The 19618-nt window shown below is 46.2% G+C and overlaps 2 protein-coding genes across 8 annotated transcripts in view; one reads left to right on the forward strand and one right to left on the reverse strand.

The window, feature by feature from the left end:
- AZIN1 (antizyme inhibitor 1) overlaps window positions 1-4990 on the forward strand; it is a 31492-nt gene extending 26502 nt beyond the window's left edge. For 6 of the 7 annotated variants that reach the window (XM_047725998.1, XM_047725999.1, XM_047726000.1 and 3 more), the window contains 3 exons: window positions 1818-1933; window positions 2237-2451; window positions 2667-4990. In XM_047725998.1, the coding sequence (XP_047581954.1) occupies window positions 1818-1933; window positions 2237-2451; window positions 2667-2775 (440 nt within the window). In that variant the 3' untranslated portion in view covers window positions 2776-4990. The remainder of the gene's footprint in view (window positions 1-1817; window positions 1934-2236; window positions 2452-2666) is intronic. The other variant, XM_047726002.1, reaches the window with a different exon arrangement.
- Window positions 4991-18906: 13916 nt separating this feature from the next.
- On the reverse strand, window positions 18907-19618 carry LOC125097243 (serine/arginine repetitive matrix protein 3-like). The gene is given in 2 exon segments (XM_047724869.1): window positions 18907-19249; window positions 19251-19618. Coding segments are annotated over 2 exon segments (711 nt in total).

A 19618-nucleotide genomic window follows, 5' to 3' on the forward strand; every position in this document is an offset into this window, starting at 1 on the left:
GAAGTGGAAAGATAGTTTGTAAATAACCTTTTTCTTTTGGTACTTTACCCAGTTAGTTTTAATAACATCAGTGAATTTCTGACTCCTACTTAATCTGAGTTTTCCCTTCTATTTATTTATAGTAGTTTAGACTCCTAGATACTTATTCAGCAGATGATGTAATCGATTATTTTTATTTGCTGTCCAAAATTGGGGTCCTTCTGACATGTCCTCATCGTTCCCCGAGTGCTTTTTACTTCATGGTACATCCAGATGTTCCAGGTTCTTTACCTGCCTCAGTCCAAGAATTGGTGATTTTTCCAAGGAGCCTCTAGTTCATTTTAATGGAGAGTGGTAGTTTAAAAACCAAGGAAGGAGTGAGTATTGGTTGTATTCACTACTACTGACGGATCATTTCATCTGGGCTTTCTCACTGAACAGAACCAGAAAATGGGTGTGTGTGTGTACGTGCATACACACACACACACACACACACACACAGAGCAGACGTAAGTGTATATCATCAAAAGCTGCGCACGTAGTATACTACATGGTGCTTTCTGTTTTTCTCCTTACATATTGCAACTCCCTTAACTAACGGTGAAAAACTAGCTCCCATTATCCCACACATACACATATTTCCTGAAGTATGGCAGATACAGAAGGTGTTCCCGAATAGCTAACTCATAACCACCACAAACAGCCAAACCACTGAACCTGAGGTTTGCTATCCATTTCAGGTTGGTTTTTGATAAAAGATTATATACTCCCTATATAAAAACTTAAGTATATAATTGGGCAAGTTAATAGAAAGCATATACTGACATCACTAAAAAAACAGAAATGTCATATCAAAGTCTTCTCTTCCTAGGTTTGTTCCTTTGCCAGACAGTCACTATTGGGATGGTTTTTGCATCATTGAGTAGTTTGGGCTGCCCTCAAATTTCATATAAATGGAATCATCTAGCATGTATTTTAGGATAGCTCAATATAATGCCTGATCAAACTACTTTGTTTCATGTTTATTGCTAATATTCCACTGAATAGATGATTTATTATCTTTGCTGATGAATGTTTGGTTGTTTCCAGTTATGGGCTATTAAAAATAAAACTTATTTTTGTGTAAGTCTTGTGGACATTTTTCATTGCATTGGAGAAATGACCAAGAATAGAATTGCTGGGTCACAGAGTGGATGTTTTAAAAGATTACAAAGTGGTATTTTACCCTCCCACTGGTGGTGGTGTATATGTGCAAGTTCTGATTGTTCCCCACTTTTACTGATTTTTTTTTTTTTTTTTTGTATTGTCACTTTTTAATTTTATCCATTCAGTATTATGTGGTAGTGGAAGCTCATTGTAGTTTTTTTGTTTTTTTGTTTTTTTTTTTTTTTTGTCAGAAAGAGAGAGAAAGCACACAAGCAGGCAGAGAGGCAGGCAGAGGCAGGCTCCCTACTGAGCAAGGAGCCCGATACGGGACTCGATCCCAGGACTCTAGGATCATGACCTGAGCCGAAGGCAGCAGCTTAACCCACTGAGCCACCCAGGCGTCCCAGCTCATTGTAGTTTTAATTTGCATTTACCTGGTGACTTCTGTAGAGCACCTTTTTCATGTGTACATTGATCATCTTCCTTTGTGAAGTATGTTTTCAGTTATTTTAGGCTAACAGTTTTAAGGTATATCAGTATCTATCAGGTTTTTTTAAAGTTAATTTAAATAGTTTGGGAAATGTGAAAACAAAGTATTCTATAAATTTTCAGTCTGCTATGCTTTGCATAGTTTTTAACTATATTAGACATTTTAATGTAAATTCATCTTCATTTTTTCTGCTTTATTTCAGTAGAAAAAACCGGAAGTGATGAACCAACCTTCATGTATTATATGAATGATGGTGTTTATGGTTCTTTTGCAAGTAAACTGTCTGAGGACTTAAATACCATTCCAGAGGTTCACAAGGCAAGTTGTATTACAAATAACAGAACTGCTTATTTGGCAGTTTATTAACCTTTTTTTTTTTCTTTTCTTTTTTTGAAGGTACATCCCAATTTTTGGAGGAATACTTTAGGATAGGGAATATTGCCATTTTCTGAGGGTTTGCCTTCCTTAGAGTTCAGAAGGAGCATCATTGCCCTTGCTTCTAGGCCTGCCTTTCATAGGAATATTGAATCTGATCTAATGAAAAATGTTCTCAGCCACCCTCAAATTCAATACCTGCATGAACATGAGTAAAAATTTAAAAAGTTTCTTTCCTCCTGACAGAAATACAAGGAAGATGAGCCTCTGTTTACAAGCAGCCTTTGGGGTCCATCCTGTGATGAGCTTGATCAAATTGTGGAAAGCTGTCTTCTTCCTGAGCTAAATGTGGGAGATTGGCTTATCTTTGATAACATGGGAGCAGATTCTCTTCATGAACCATCTGCTTTTAATGATTTTCAGAGGCCAGCTATTTACTACATGATGTCATTTAGTGATTGGTAAGGAATTATTTTCATTTTTAAAAAGGTTATTGGATATTTGATAATTCTGTAACAAATGCCTAACTTACAAGTCATAGCAAAATGCTCCTCTGTTAAGGGTTATTGGAAGATTCTTTATTTTATAATCTTAATTCTTTGTCCATTTGTTTTGTGTTAGTGTAGTCTTTGTGCTTAAACTTAGAATTACGGTTTTGTGTTTGGTTTTTTGAAAGGTATGAGATGCAAGATGCTGGAATTACTTCAGACACAATGATGAAGAACTTCTTTGTGCCTTCTTGCATTCAGCTGAGCCAAGAAGATAGCTTTTCTTCTGAAGCTTAAACAGGCGTTAATGCTTCTTTAGATCTGAAGTTGCAGGTTAAGCTTGTCTGGTCTACATTCCGTGTGAAACAAATTCAAACAATCTTACTCTGTTAATTCTCTTGGAAACAAAATCTATTAGTAATAGCTATTTGGGACCAGACAAAATCAGCTCTCATCTATAATTCATTGGGGGGTAATTGGGAGATTTAGATAATGTATCCAGATTTAAACTTACCAGTTTGTCCTACCCCTTAAGCGTTTAAAATAAAATATGCAACAAAATGGATGACTTAGTGGAGATGGAAGCCCATTAATTGGGTTCCCCATTAAATCGTTTACATACAAGTACACAGTTTTTATACTAAGGATTCATGTTAAAAAGTCTTGTAAAGTTAAAGGTCTTTCACCCAGATATATCAAATGTCAGTGGAAGACCAGTGTGACTTCATTAGATATGTTTAGTGTATTTAGAATGTGTAAATTTGTGCTTTGAACTGTAGTTTAATAAATGTAAAATTGCATCATAGTATTTGTTGTATTTGACCTAATGTAACCCTTGTATGATTGCAATAAAATTTTGTGTAGATTTTACTGTTTTTTCAGGCTAAAACTTTGGGAAAGGGGCTAGCTAGCAAAGGTAGTTTTGAAATAGATGTGTATATGGACTGTTTTGAAGGTTTCCCCCCCCCCTTTATAGCCCATTTAAGTTTAGTTTGGCTCAGTACATTTTTTTCAGTTATTTAAATAGTAATTTAAGTAAAATGTTTGGTAAATCATTGTGAAGTTCAGATTCATTATGGAGAGTTGATGTGCAGTAAGCATGATGTTTAACAATTTTAACACCAAAAATGTTAATTCTGCATAAATCAATTGTAATAATTAATAGGTGTTTCTGTATAGATAGAATGCATAGAATGAATACCTTAGTAAATCTTTGAATTACAAATCTTTCGGCTGAAATGGAAGATTCTATTAAATACTTTGAATAAACCTGTGGGGGGAGGGAAATAAAATCGCAGAAAATTCTGCAGCGCACTAAAACATAAAGAAGGGCTACATCTATATCCAGAAACCTGATGCTCTTTTGCACGGAATATTATTTAAATTCAGAGTTGTAAGGGGTGGGGTGAAGCACACCTGTTCTCAATTTCTTAATTGCAGTGATTTCAGACTTTAGTAGGAGTTTGTTTTGTTTTAGTTATGCTTAGTTTCTTGTTTCCCATTTGTTCAGCTTAGTAATTTTAATTCTTTTCATACTAAAATTTTGTGACTGGGGGAAGGGAGTTAGTGTTACTGACCTCTGACGGTTGTCGCCAGGAGTTTGCGTTGTTCACTGCTAGTGTATTAGTAATCCTAGATCTCAGAATCACCATAGTAATAAACAACAGGGGTCATTTTTTCCTAACTTACTCTATGTTCAGATGTGGAATTTCTGTCTCCCAAGAGGAAATGTGACTTCACTTTGGTGCCAATGGACAGAAAATTCTACCTGTGCTACATAGGAGAAGTTTGGAATGCACTTAATAGCTGGTTTTTACACCTTGATTTCAAGGTGGAAAGTAATTGATCATGAATCTCTAATAAATTTCAATCTAAACCAGTAGGTGCTTAATATTTTTTGATTTGATTGATGCCCATTTGAATTTCATGGGTTCTAATAATTAAATTTAAGACCCTAATCCATTGTCATCTATAATTATCCTTGGACTTTACCAAGGTGTAATATGGGGTTTTATGCAAAGTTACAAGCTACATGGAACTTTTTTTAACCATAATAAAGAGGAGGAGTTATTCCCAGCCTTCTTTACATGTTGTGTTTTGTGGTCCAGACATGGCAGACCTTTTAGAAGATGGTACGACTTTGAGTCCTTGGCTTGACTATACAGCTTTGAGCTTCATGGCATGTCCGCTCTGCCATATTCATAGGAGAGTTGTTCTATGTATAACAGCTCAGAGTTGCAAATTTCACATGTGAATGAGATGGTAACCTTAAGAAATGTCTGTATTGTATTTGAAGACTGTTCACATAAATCTGAAGTTTGAACTTATGTATTTCAATTTGGTATGCTAAAAAGTACTGAATTAATGTAATACTTTTTTTTATAATATTGTAATCTCAGTTCAGAATTTAACTGAAAATATAAAACCCGAATGATTTCTATATAGTAAATTGAACTGTAAAGGTAATTTGTGTGTGATTCTGAATACACAAGATAAAATGTTTTTATTCCTCCTTATGTTTTACTTTGGCTTCTATTGTGAAAGAGTTAATTCTGCATATCAACTTTGTATATGTTTTAACTTAAAAGCATTCTTTCGGAATCTTTTATAAAGTAGTAAATCTGGTAAAATAATGCTGGGTATTACATATGAAAGATTTTGATAAAGTTCAGTACATGTGAGCATGAAGATGATCTCTCTTTCCAGGGCCATGTTTTCTAGACCCACTAATTTTACCAGCCTCTTAAATTTTAAACTTAAGACTAAATAAAATTGATTTATATAAGTTAAGGTAGGTATTCCAAGAAATTGTGGACACTGTAACATTCGATGCAAATACTGTGTTTAAAAAACCACTGTCAAATCTTTTTTGTCCCTTGTTGGGGACTTTGTATTTTCATACTGTAGATATTAGCAACTTGACCAACAATATAGTAAAAATACTTGCTTAGTTGGCTTTAGAGTATAAGATCAGAAAAGAATTAGTAGTCTTCCACCTTCAAGTTGTGAATAAATCCTCCAAATACTTCAATTCCTGTCTTGTCCATCCTGAAGGCAAAATAAAGAGAGTGGTATATTTGCAGATTCAGGGTTTCATAATGGGAGTAAACCTAACCTAGGAATAAGAAATGAAAACCAGTTCTGGTCTTCCCTGGCACTGCTGGAGGCTAATCTATACCTACTTAATAAGCTGCTAACTCTAACGTGGCTGTGTTTTGATGACAAGTTATGATTTCTGGAACCTTTTACTCTGCTGGGACTGCAGTCAAATTTGAATCAAGGATAGTGTGGGTTTGATTTTTTGTTCTTTTTTTACTTTTTCCTCCTAGATCTTCGTTGCTAATTCAGGACAGGAGAAAGTATTGAAATAGAAAAGCATTTTTAGTTTTAAAGAAATTCTGATAATGGATGATCATCCATTTCAGCCAGTTGAAGTTAACCTGAAAAGTAGCCGTGCCTGACCTTAAAGGTTACTGGGGAAATTTGTGGGTACTACATGTATCTTAATCATAGTTGAGATCTTCACCTAGAATGGAGTATAGATAGGGGAACACAGATCAGCTCCAGGCACACTCTGTCCAGTGTTACATGGTTGAAGGATTTGGGTTTTATCTGTTGAAAACAGACTGGGCAAACTTCTTAAAAATGGCTGTGACTAGAAGGCTTAATTTTACCCAATATGCTCGTTTTGTGCTCCTGAATTCCTTGACCTAACTACAGCTTCAAAAGCAATTCCATTTTTGAGTGGTCTTTCAAATCCTGATCCTATTATCATACTGCTTATGCCTATCAAAACCCTGTGCAGCTGATGGCCTAGTTTGAGATTACCACTGGATCAATTTATAGAAATCTGAAAAGTTAAGAATCTGCAATTGACAGATGATCATGCAATGCCTCCCCTCCTCCCAGCATTGTACAAGAGTGCAAAAGGAAATCTTGCAGTAATTGCAGTAAACTAGTTAGGATATTACTCAGATTAAATTTAGGCCCAGGGAAATTAAAGCTTTTCCTAAATGGTGGTGCCAGACTATCTGGTGTGTGCCTGTGCCTACAACTTTGCCACCACTCAGTTTTTAGCAGCAGTGTGTAGAAGAGGGGTCACTTGACTAAAGGTTAGGAATTTTCTCTGGATTTCATTGATTTCCATCTATCCTGTGTCTTAAATTGCTTTCTGGGGGTTTCTCCACTCTGTATTCCAAGTCTGTTTTTCACTGGTGGCAACTCAATTTCCAAGCTTAAGGGCGCAGTGTCTTATCTCTGAGACTGTCCCTCAGCATTAATTCTTCATGACTTAAACCTACCCTCTTAAGATACTCTTCCTTACGCTTCTCGACAGAAATGAAGCAAGAGTATTTTTCAAGATTGAAAAATACTAATTCTACAAGGATGCAACAACTTGCCGGGAGAGGGAGGGGCACTTTTTTGGTTCCCCAAAGAAAAGAATCATTTAAAGATGTACGAATGTTGCCTTCATGTTGCCTGGATAAGAACTGGGTTTAGAGTTAGACTGAAGGGGTAGGGCATTGGAGCAGAACGTGAGAAGTTCACATTGAGAAGGAAAATATCCCCAAGTAACATGATGTTCTTTCCCCTACCTTTTATGTACAGTGTTGCTATTTTGTTAATTGTTGCTAATTGGATCTGCTTCCTTAAAAACGCTTAAACTTTGAAATTGCACCATAGGCTGTGGGGGGGGGGGAATGTTGGGTTCAGAGCACAGCACTGTCAGTGCAACATTGTAATATGGATAGTAACCAATTAAAATCTCAAGTACAGTTTTACACATTAGTTAAATACACAAGTAGAACAAACTACCAATTGGAGAAAGACCCAAGGTTTGTGTGAGTGGGAGGATTGCAAACTTGTGAAGTAATGGAAGAAGGGTTATCTGAAATTGGAAAGTTGTAATCACCAGTTGAAGTGTTAGTAGCTCCTAACACTTGGTGAGCCGAGGTGGCTGCTAGATAGATGTTTGGGAATGTGCATTTTTGTATAACCCTAAGCCTGATTGAACTGGGTGTCACATTCTGCTTTCACTAGCGTTTCTAGAAGACATAAATACTAAGTACCACGAAGTTCATGTTATGTTAACATTGGTGTCAAATAAAACCAATCACCTTGGAACAAAGTGGTTCCAGAACATAGTAGAGCTTACGTCCCTCTGTCAGGAGGGAGTAGGGTTGAAAAGTGCCAGTAATAAAGGATTTCATTCAAGCCTTCATTATCAGCAACCCCACTCTCCAGTGATAGCCATTTGATGGCAGTTGAGCAAATTAAACGGGACACAGACATTGGAAATAAAGCCTAGCCTTAAGCCACGTCACTTCTTCACTTCTCCACAGCCTCACGGCACTGCTGTGACTCACAAATGAGGTGTAAGTGTCCCAGAGATTCTTTTCTAATTTCCTTGTTTGGCATTCAGTGAAATGGACAACCGGATAAGTTAAGGAATTTGCCCAAGAATTGATGGCTAGAACAGGTTAGAGCAGGGATTCGAGCACAACACTGGATAAGCCTGTGTCCATTGTCTTCGCTTGGGTTTCCTGGACGCAGCTGCATGCAGAATGTTGGTTGGATGTGCTCAGCCCCACAGGAAACCTTGCAAGAGTACCCCAGCGCCCAGTCCTGGAAAGAAAAAGGGTTTACTATGTTTTATTTATTTATTTTTAAAGATTTTATTTACTTATTTGACAGACCGAGATCACAAGTAGGCAGAGAGGCAGGCAGAGAGAGGAGGAAGCAGGCTCCCTGCTGAGCAGAGAGCCCAATGTGGGGCTCCATCCCAGGACCCTGGGGTCATGACCTGAGCTGAAGGCAGAGGCTTTAACCCACTGAGCCACCCAGGCTCCCTGACTATTTTTATTTTTAAGGCTCTACCGTGTTGAATGTCAGGTCAGAGCCACAGATTTTGCTAAAATGTGTGTTAGTTGCTAGGGCTGCGGTAACAAAGTACCACAGACCAGAGCTTCAGCAGTTTATGGTCTTCCAGAAGGGAGAAATGCAAAATCAAGGTGTTAATAAGGGTTAGTTACTTGTGAGGGCTGTGAGGGCAGGATCTTTTCCTTCTCGCCTTGCCTTGTAGATGGCCATTTTCATGGATGCATGGGGTTCCCCCTGTATGTGTCTGTGCCCAAATCTCCCCTTTTATAAGGACACCAGTTCTATTGGATTAGGCTGCACCCTAATGACCTCATGTTAGCTTTAATTCATCGGCAATGGCCCTGTTTAAAAATAAGGTCATATTCTGAGGTACCGAGCATTAGGACTTCAGTATGAACTTGGGTGGGACAAAACCCGTAACGACAGGTACGCTGCCATTCAGATGGGGCAAGGTCTTGACCCTGGACCCCTGGCCTGACCATCTCGGTGGTTCCTGCCTATCCACTCCTTCCCTCTCAGTGGCTGCTCCTTTCTGTCCCCTCCCTTTCTTTGCTTATTACATGCTCCAGCTTTCCTTCTTTTTCTTTCTTTTTACCCACAGAGAGATCTTTGTTTTTTCCTATTATGAAATTATTTTGTTATAAAGATTCCAGTAACACAGAAAAGTTATAAAGAAGGCAGTTTTTAAAAATCACCTGAAAACTTTCCACAGGGGCTTTTAATATTCTGTAGCACTGCCTTCTAGACACCTCTGTTTTCATTCCAACATTCCAACCTGGAGAAGTCTGACTTCATTAACATGAGTGCCAGCCTTTTACTTCTGCCACTTCCCATTTTTTTCTCACCTAGAGCAAGGAACTGCCTTTGAGTAATACAGGCGGACTGTGACTCAAGGAAACCCAGGGAGACCATCTGAAGTCAGCCCCCGCTCAGGTGAGTTGCCAGGTACACCTGCATGGTGATTCAGGAGTCTGGAAGCAGTCGATTCAAATTGTACCAAAGGAGCGTCGCTACTTTGCAACTCTCCAGATGGCTCTCTAGGGGAGAGTGAAGCCCCCAATTCAGACTTCCATGGCCTATCCCAGAGGGCAACTGAGGATATGAGAGCATGTCCAAGAACTAGTTTCCTCAATCTGAGCAGCCCCTTCTTATTCTCAACATGTTAAACCTTCCTCTCCCCATAACTCAGGCCCCAGACCAGCCGCTGAGAAGGCCCTCCCCCATTTCCTTGTACCTCACTCACCACTCCCAGCTTCAGCCTGCAAACCGCCACACGCACGACCCAGAGTATACACAGCATCAAACCTACCTAGACACGGGCAAAGGGCACACCAGAAGTCATGCCTGGGTCTAGAGACTTGCCAGTTTGGGGGCACCTGGGTGGCTCGGTTGAGCGTCCGACTCTTGATTCTGGCTCCGGTCATGATCTTACCCTCTAAGAAATCTAGCCCGGGATCGGGCTCTGCACTGGGTGTGGAGCCTGCTTAGGATTCTCTGTCTCTCTCTCTACCCCTCCCTGCCCCTCTTAAAAAAAAATGAGACTTGCCAGTTTGACTTCCTGTTCTCCCTTTTTAAAGATTTTATTTATTCATGAGAGACAGAGAAGTAGAAGGAGAAGCAGGCTCCCCACAGAGCAGGGAGCCCAATGCGTGACTGGGACCCTGGGATCATGACCCAAGCTGAGGGCAGATGCTCAACCGACTGAGTCACCCAGGAGCCCTTGACATACTGTCTCTTAACTGGACTATTTCAATAGTTTCTAACTGGTCTCTTTGCTACCAGGAACCCCCCCCCCCCCCCCTCAGGCCACCATCCTTATGGCTGCAAAGTGAGCTGCTGAAACTGTTCTGATTGAATGATGAATCTACAGTTTTTCTGCAGTTCCGTTTGGAGTCTGCTTTCTAGGCAGGCCTTGGCTGGCCTCAGGCACTGGTTTGCTGCCCGTCCTGTGCGATTCCTCAGCACCTCTCAGCTCGGTTCCTTCACAGCAAAGCCCGAGGGTGGGCTCAACTTTATCATGTATTCATTCATTGGATTGTTCACTCTCCAAGTATCTTTTGATATTAGAGGCCAGGCACTATTTTAACAGTAGGACAGTAAACAAAATAGCCCTAAATCTCCGCCCACATGGCACTTCATTCCAGGGAGCTAACTAGACACTTTCGGCTGACTCCCAGACAACGTCTGACAGACACACCAGCTCCCCCTTGATCTTTAGACTGGGCATAGGAAGTGGTCTGATCCTGTGCATGCCCACATCACTTATCCAGGATGCTGGGCTCCACACGAGTAAACTGTCTTGTCCGCCACAACCCCAGTCATGTAACAGGCAACTGCAGTTGATTCACACAGCTCCTCTGTGGGCAACTTCCTCTTCCAGCCTGTGACACTGAAACTTGGAGCCCTGCTTTTCCCACTCTGGCTTTGGCTGATGCCAGACTCAGAGCTCATGAAAACTCAGTAGAGTAGTGATTAAGAACATGGACTTGGGGCATCCTAACTCCATTTCTACCACTTACTAGCTGTGTGACCTTGGATGAATCACTTAACCTCTCTGAGCCTCAGTCACCTCTTCCATAAAAGTACATATTAGTTATTGGTGTATAGAAAATTGCCCCAAGCCTCTGAGCTTTATTTCCTCACGTATAGAAATTGGATTGTAAGAATGCAATGCATTTTACATTTAGAGCAAAGGAAGTGTCCAGCATATAGGAAAGGTTCAATACATGATAGACATTATGTCTCCCAGGTTCCTGCTCACTGGAGTTTAGCTTGCTGCATCCTGAGGCTTTGAACCCTCTCACTCCTGAAGACTCCTGGATAAGATATTTAGGAAGCTAATGGAGACCCCATGTGAAGTAACTGATGACTCCACCTTTCCCTCAAATTTGGAAAAATGGGTTTCATATAAGATAGAAACTAGAATGGGGGCAACCGGGGGGAGGGGCTTTAAAAATTATATAAAACGTAGGTGAGGTTAGTGCAAAAATGATCATTATAAGGTCCTGTTAAATATTGCCCCCCCCCCCCATTTTAGCACTGAGGCTCCTAGCGGCCAGGTTAAAGGGAAACACGTTGAATTCAAGTTTTTAAAAAATTTCATAAAAATCGAAACATCTATAGGTTATGAGTGAGATTTTCTTGGCTTTCTTTTGACAGCTCAGAGCATCGCGGGAGGGGTAATTAAGCTCAAAAAGTTGTCTCGGACAAGGGCACAGGCGGCCCGCTCTTGGGTAGCTCACACTGTGCGCGGCAGTGTAAGGAAGAGCTCCGGGTGTGGGCGGCAGTGACATGTTCCCACTAGATGGCGCCCGTGGATTACCTTTATGCTTAGTGCTTCGGAAGTTACCGCAAACCGTCTTTTCTGGGACGCTTAAGCTGATTTCACTTAGCATTAAATTCTCAGGTTCTCATGTTTCTGAACCTCACAAGTGCCCCCGCCTCTCTGTCCTTTGCACGGCTACAGTGGCTTTTGAAGTGGGGAGGAGCTAGGACGGAACGGGGATTCCTGCCTCACTTGCCTGGCGCCCCCCTTTGCCACTACAAATCCCAAACAAGGCACAGCTTCCACGTGCTGTGACAACTTCTGGAACCCTGAGCCCGATGTGAACCGCTGTTTCCAGGTGTGAGACGAAGTCATGAAAGGCTAGAAAACCTGGGTATTTAAGGGATGTGTGGTGGTTACACTTGGAGTGTGGGCTTTTCCCAGGTGGAGTATGAGCTCCTTTGGGACTGTCAGACCCACCAAGGACATGCCTGTGGCCACACAAAGCCAAGTTTACTTAGCTTGATACATTTGAGGAACTCCCACACCATGTGAGCCTCCAGAGACTCTCGATCTGAGAGGGTTTCAATGGGGTTTGAAGGGTCAGGTGGTTGAGGCCCTCACAAAGCAGGGTGCCATAAGGTCTGGTTGGTTGAGAGAAAGGGGATTTTTGCTGCTTGGTTCAGACTCCAAGATGGGACCTTTTACCTGTAGGGAAAAGGTCCCTGTGCGGTTGTGGCTTTGCTAGATGCATGGGTTAATTTTTGTGATTTTAAACATGAAGATCTGGAAGGCTGTGAATTGGTTCCTCAGGCTGCCTTGTTTCAGTAGCTTCTGAGGACAGGGCTGCATCTTTTCCCGTCCCCAGATCCCTGCACGGAACAGATGCTCTTTGTTGGAACTCGCAAACACCCCCTCCTTTCTCTGCTTCTGGTTAACTTCCTGGATTTGTCCTGAGATGGGTGAACCGAGGCGAGCAGACGTTCGTTCACTCGCACGTTGATGAAGCACGTTCTCCAGGCTCTGGCCAGGGGCTGGCAACACCGCTGTAGGCAACCCAGACGCGACAGTATCCTGAGGGAGACAGGCATGGGTTGGACCAGCAGATACAGCTAAGACTACTAGAGTCACACAGGCGCCTGGGTGGCTCAGTCTGTCAAGCATCTGCCTTGGGCTCACGTCATGATCCCAGGGTCCTGGGATTGAGCCCCGCATCAGGCTCCCTGCTCCTCAGGGAGTTGGCTTCTCCCTCTGCCCCACCTCCCTCTCATTCATTCTCTCTCTCTCAAATAAATAATTTTTTTTCTTTTAAAGATTTTATTTATTTGACAGAGATCACAAGTAGGCAGAGAGGTAGGGGGGAAAGGGGGGAAGCAGGCTCCCCGCTGAGCAGGAAGCCCTATGCGGGGCTCAATCCTAGGACCCTGGGATCACACCCTGAGCCAAAGGCAGAGGCTTTAACCCACTGAGCCATGCAGGCACCCCTCAAATAAATAAATTTTTTTAAAGATTTATTTATTTGACAGAGAGATCACAAGTAGGCAGAGCAGCAGGTAGAGGGAGAGGGAGAAGCAGGCTCCCTGTGAGCAGGGAGCCCAATGTGGGGCTCAATCCCAGGACCCTGGAATCATGACCTGAGCTGAAGGCAGAGGCTTAACCCACTGAGCCATCCAGGCACCCCTCAAATAAATTCTTAAAACAAAACAAAACATGAGAGTCACAGCTGTGGGGTAGCAGCACATGGTGCTGAAGGGCCTAGGACGGGGCATTTGGCATGACCTGGAAGATTTCCTGGGGAAAGAACAGTTGCGCTGAGGTGTGACTGGACAGCGGGAGTTAAATAGGTGAAAAGATGGAGGGAGAATGGTCCTCATAAGGGGCACAACATGTGCAGAGAAAGGCCCTGGGATGGAAACTCAAGGGACTGAGGAAAAAGGCCAGTATCCCCTGGAACACAGAGGCTCATAATGCAAGGACCATGCAGGACAGAGCCACACCAGGCAGAGCTCCGCAGGCCTTTGCATGGATTTCCATTTTTATCCTCGGAGAAATGGAAAATTACCATCTTTACAGCTAAGAGTGTGTGGTGGGGGGAGGTGTTTTAGAGCTGTCAAATGACTTTGCAGGTCACGCACCGCAGAATCCTAGGTGAGGTCATAAACCTGGGCAGCTGCTCCTGGTGGCCCGGGGATGTGTGTCTGTGTGGCACAACAGTCTCTGATTCAAAGGGATTCATCCAACTTCATTGTGGAAAAAGGACCTGAGTAGAGCACGAGTTGGAAGTGGAGGCCGGTTAGGCTCTTGCATCGATGGCAGTGGAGGTGAAGAGCAGGGAAGGGTTGGACGGCTGTTTCAGAGGTAACTGGGCAAGACATGGGATGAGTCGGTTAAGGACGGAGGAGGAGGAGGCGGAAGGTGCCTGAGTTGAGCTCCTGTAACTACGTGGATGACTGGCTCGAGCACTGACATGGGTCACAACAGAAGAGGACCAGGTTTTGAGGGGAGGTTTGCGAGTGTGGTCTCGGATATGTTGCATTTGAGGTAAATTTGGAGTAGGAATTGAGTGGGGATATCAGGAGGAGGTTGGATACTCAGTCTGGAGCTCAGAGAGAGACCCAGCACAAAGACTACATATATGAATGTCGTGGTTCCCATACCCTTCTTGAGAAGTTAAGGTAGTGTCCCTTTTGTCATGGTAGTTAGTGCTCTGGGAGGGTAGGGGGAGTGTTTCTGGGACATTTGGCTCCTCGTTTTCAAAATCCCCAGTGGGGTCCCTGGGGACAAGCTGGGTCCCGGAAGAGAGTCCGGGAAGAAGATGCAAACACCAGGTGCTCAAGTCTACTGGCCTGAAGGTGGCAGCTGGGAGTAGGGAAGGAGGTACGACCACATCCAAAGATCTAACCCAACGAAATCCTACCCCTTCACACCCCGCACCCCACATTCAATCACATTGAATCAGTTGGCACCTCAGTTACTGGAGTTACTGTGCATATCAAGTGTGCAAGAGACAGGCAAATAGGGGAGCGTAGCAGAGGGTCACACCCTCAGGTGTGACCAGAAGTTAGTGCAAGTCCACAGTCACTACAAATTCAGAATTCAAAATTCTCTGGAAATCCAAGTTTCGAGTTTAGTTTGGTGAAAACTTTTTTTTTTTTTAAAGATTTTTTATTTATTTATTTGACAGACAGAAATCACAAGTAGGCAGAGAGGCAGGCAGAGAGAGAGAGGGAGAAGCAGGCTTCCTGCTGAACAGAGAGCCCGATGCGGGGCTCGATCCCAGGACCCTGGGATCATGACCTGAGCCGAAGGCAGAGGCTTTAACCCACTGAGCCACCCAGGCGCCCCAGTTTGGTGAAAACTTTGACCTCAAAAGTTTACTACACTGACCTGCCGCTGTTTACGGTGTTTGTCCTACTTGGTGTGAAGAGCCACGTGCTTTGCTGCAGGAAGCTGGTGTGTTCGATTACAGTGTGCTGTCCAGACTCTGGGTATGTGTGTGGGGTAGCTTATAGGTGAACTGTGGATTATTCTGAATCCCAAACACACCTGCTTTCAGATTCTAGCTAAGGGAGCTAGTGGACCATTTTACCACCCATCTCTTACATACATCTTTGGGGTCAACGGATCATAAGAGAAAATTTAAGCATGAGAACAGTCATGATCCCATGGAGAAAGAAATAAAGGGTTTCTGATTATCTAGAATACTGCCAGTGTTCTAGACACCGAGGAGCGAGCAATGAATAAAATAAGGCCTCAGCATTCACAAAGCGTACAATATAGTATTTTTATTTTTTTAAAAAGATTTTATTTATTTATTTGACAGAGTAAGAGAGCATAAGCAGGGGGAGCAGTAGAGGGAGAGGGAGAAGCAGGCTCCCCGACCCTGGGATCATGACCTGAGCCACCCAGGCGCCCCTGTATTTTTTATTCTATAAAGTATAAACTCACACAAATTTGTCGATATGAAGCACTGGAAGGGTAGACACTAAAACTCTTAACAGTGTTCGTTTCCAGATACAGGCACACTGATTTTTTTCCTCCCATTTCCACATTTCCTGCACTGTCCAGGACTCGATTTTGAATGTTTTTTTCCTTTGAAAAAGAATGATGATTTTTAAGTTACCAGTAGTTTCTACTGACCAGACTCAGTTCGTCGCTGTAAGGGCAGACAGGGTCCGCATGCAGTTACGAGGCCAGACCAGCAGGGGGAGCAGCGCCCGCGGGGGCGGGGCGGGGCCGCGGCGGCGCTTTTCTCCCCAGCAACACCGGCCGGCGCGCAGCTGGAGAAGCGCGGCCTCGCAGCTTCCCCGGCGGGGCCTCCCTTCCCCCGCCCGCTGAGCGGCCCGCTGGGGCGGCAGCCGCGCTGCTGCTGCCTCGCCCGCGCCTCGCCCTGTGGGCCCGGGCTGACTGGGGCGCGGCGGGCGGGGTCCGGCCCCTGCAGACGCGCCCCGCGCCGGGCCGGAGGGAGAGCGGGCGGGGTTGGGGGGCCCGCGCAGGGCCCCGCCCGCTCCGGCCTCTGCCCTTCCCCGGTCCCTCCCGACCCCGCCTCGGCGGGGTCGACCGGGCAGCGGCGGACTCTCACTTTGGATCCGATTGGGGAGACGTGACCGGCGAGACGCGGCCGCGCCGGGAACAGGCGTGGGGGCGGGAGGGGGGAGGCCGGGTTTCTGCGCACCTGGCGGCCGCTCCGGGTGGGGAGGGCAGCGGCCGCCCCCTCCCCCGGAGGCGGCTTCCCAGGGGCGGGGGAAGGGAAGTGGGCTCCTCCCAGGCGCTCGGGGGCCTGGCGCTGGGCTCAGGCGTGTGTGCGCGCGCACCGGGACGGTGCCTCCTGTGTGCCCCGCCGCGGCGCGGGCCGCCCAGCAGCGGGGGGAGGGGTGGCCCGGGAGTGCGGCCGGGTTACCGCTCCGGTCCGCACTGGGTGGTCAGGCCTGCCTCTGCGACGCGGCGGGGGACAGAACTTAGGGAGTCCGATCCAGACACAGTGCTTTCCCAGTGAGTGAGACTTCTGTCCAGCCTCAAGTTCCTAGTCTGTAAAACGTAGCTTTCACGCCAGGAATCTGGTGACAGTCCAAGGAGAGGTGCCGGGAGAATCCCAAGGGAGAATTGTCCATGCCTAAAGGCAAGAAAGGACCATCTCGGGGCACCTCTCCCTCTGCTGTACTTCTTGAGACCTTGGGCAGTCTCTAGCCTGCCCTGATTTGGGCCAGGAAAGACCTTGCAGTAAACACTGGTTACCTTCGTAGAGTTTCCTCTAACATGATGGGGATTCAAAGGAAGAAGAATGCACAGCATTTCAAGGACATTTGCCCCTTGGGTTTAATGTCCAAACTCTAGGATTAAGTGTGGCTTCTCTAAGGTTCTTGCTGCAAGGCTTAAGATAAAAAACACAAAATCTTAGGATATTAGAGTCAAAAGGCAGGCAGACATTGCCCACTGCTTTTAACTGCTGGTCTTTCAAATTCCAACCCCTGCCCTGCCTCGATGTGACCGCTTCCCCAAGTTACTGAATGTCTCTAAGCCTCAGTTTTCTCATCTGTCAAATGGGAACAACGCTGCTGGTGGTGATAGGGTCAGGTGCCCAGGACGAATCTCCACCTTTCACAGACTCTCATGAGTCCTTTAGGCAACACTGTCATTTGTCAGGAAATTCTTCCTATAGTCTGAATCCTCCCTGGGCTCAAGGCCATATTTCTTCTTCCTAGTCAGTCCCAGGGAAGGTTGGCTGGTTACCCTCTTGTTAATCCACGTCATTTCCCTTGCAGCAGGGAGGCCACTGCCAAGTTCTTCAGCCTGACCTTCCTAAGGCAGGGCCTCAGATATGGCTTCAAGGACCTCCCCCAAAGCCCTGGATTAGGGAGGTGGCGGTGGACAGACAGGGAGGGAGTTGTAAGGCAAAGATTTGAAGATGTCCCCTAAATTTGTGAAAGTTACTAGCAAACAGGAGGAGGCCAGAATCCTCACCTCCATTTTGCAGTAAAAGAGGACCTGGAGGCCAGGTCCCCAATCTGTCCTAGCGCGGCCCTCCTCCACTTCTGAGGGCCAGGGATGCAGGAGCTGGTGCCATCTCCACCGAGGCACGTGCAGTCCGTGGGAAATGCCTGTAGTTCTCACCAACTCCTGTTCTCCTGCCGGTGGGGCTTATGGTGGCTATCACTGGCTTGAAAGGCCAGTTGGCTCTTGGGAAGCAAACAGAAGCCTCACCCTCCCTTCCTGTTGGAAACTTTGGCCTCTGCTACAGAGTGGATGCCTGGGAAACACATTTCAGCTCCAGCCTCAGGGAGTCCAACTGTTCCTGGAGATCTGCCAAGGCCGTGCTCAGGGTTTACTGGAGTTAGAGAGTCTGAAGGCCAGGAGGCCCCTCTCTGAGTGTGGGCCTGACCTGGACGCACTCAGCGGTGACATCTACATCAGGGCTTCTCATCCCTGGCAGCCCAGTGAAAGAATGCTGATGCCTGGGCTCCACCCCAGGCCGAAGAAGTCAGATTTAAGGGAGGGGGCCCATGCACCAAAATTTGTGTTTTATAAAGCACCTCCAGGTAATTCTGCCCTGCTGCTGGGGTTGAGAAACCCTGAGGGAGACCTAAATAGATAATGAACAAAGGACAGAGGAGGAAAGTACTTGAAATCTGAACAAAAGAGGATTTGCATTAGACACCGACTAATAAAAGCCATCCAAGGCAGGGAGGCTCCAGCAGCTGTGACAGAAGGACTGCGGAATTCTTGGAAGGAATCCATCTGTCTGGGAACTGGCATGACGCAGTGCCCTGGGGCAGAGGGCGGAACCCTGTGGTTCCAGGTCCCTCTGGGCCACTGTGCCTGCTTCTGAGATCCACATCTGTCTGCTAGGCCAAGCTGCTGCTGCTCTTGGGAGCCTCAGCTTTTCCGGTCCGACTAGATTGCTTGCCATTCCCAGAACTCACCTCGCTCTTTCCGCCTCTAGGTTTTGGTTCCAGGCATTTGTTTCTGTCTGGAATGTCCTTTCCCCATCTGTTCAAATCATTCCTCTTTAAGGTCCCTACCCTAATGCCAGCTCCACCAGGACCTCTGTATGTGCTTGTTACCCTTCTTCTCCTGCACAAGGTGTGCCCATGGTTGCTTCCCTGGCGGGCTTGTTATCTGCAGCGTGAGGACCAATAGACTGTTCTGGGCCTCCTCCTCCCCCACCTGTCACTGGGGATGGGGAGCACCTGGGATAGAAGAGTCTCACATATTTCTTGAATGCTAAAGAATTCGTCCCCTGTTGCAGGACAGGGTGGACAGTCACGCAGAGAAATTCTCTCTGCTCATGCGCCTTCCTGAAGCTCTCTGGTCCCTCTGTTGCATCTCTGAGAGCACAGGGCCTTGAGGTTAGCCAGCAGTGACAGGAAAGCGCCTGGGCCAGGCCTTGACCCAGCACGTGGGAGCGACAGCACCAGGGCAGAGGCCGCTAGAGAGGGGGGCGGATACCAAGAGTGAGACCGGGACTGCGGGCGTCCTGGCCCTGGAAGCTGGTTTGGTCTCTTCCCAGACACACCGCAAGTCTTAAAGGGAGGGGGAAGAGCCCCGCGACCTCGGGCGCCCCCGAGGCCAGCGCTGGTATTTGGGACCCGTCCTCTCCCGATAGCTGGGCGCGTGCGACACGGGCCGGGTGGGGGGAGCCTCCCGCGGCCCTCGCCCCCACCTCACCCCGGCGGGGGCCGGCGAGGCACTGCACGACTGCGGAAGGGGGGCGGGTAGGCCCCTGACGCGGCGCGCCGGCTGCTGGGGGCGAGGTTCCCTCCCCGTCGCCTGTCGTCGGCCCCGCGCTTCAGGCGACCCCGGCAGCTGCCAGCCGGCCCCAGCGCCCCCTTCGCGGCCGCCTTCTTGGGGTTTTCCGGCTGCGCGCGCCTCAGACGACCTCGGCCGCCGCCCGCCAAGGGCCTCTCCCCTCCCCCCCCCCCCCCGCCTCCCGGGCCGCGCGGCAGGACTTTGTGATGAGTCAGCGGGAGCCCGGGAGCCTCCGGCCGCCCCGGGCAT

The sequence above is a fragment of the Lutra lutra genome, chromosome 4 (genome assembly GCF_902655055.1).
Source record: "Lutra lutra chromosome 4, mLutLut1.2, whole genome shotgun sequence".
Classification (NCBI taxonomy): Eukaryota; Metazoa; Chordata; class Mammalia; order Carnivora; family Mustelidae; genus Lutra; species Lutra lutra.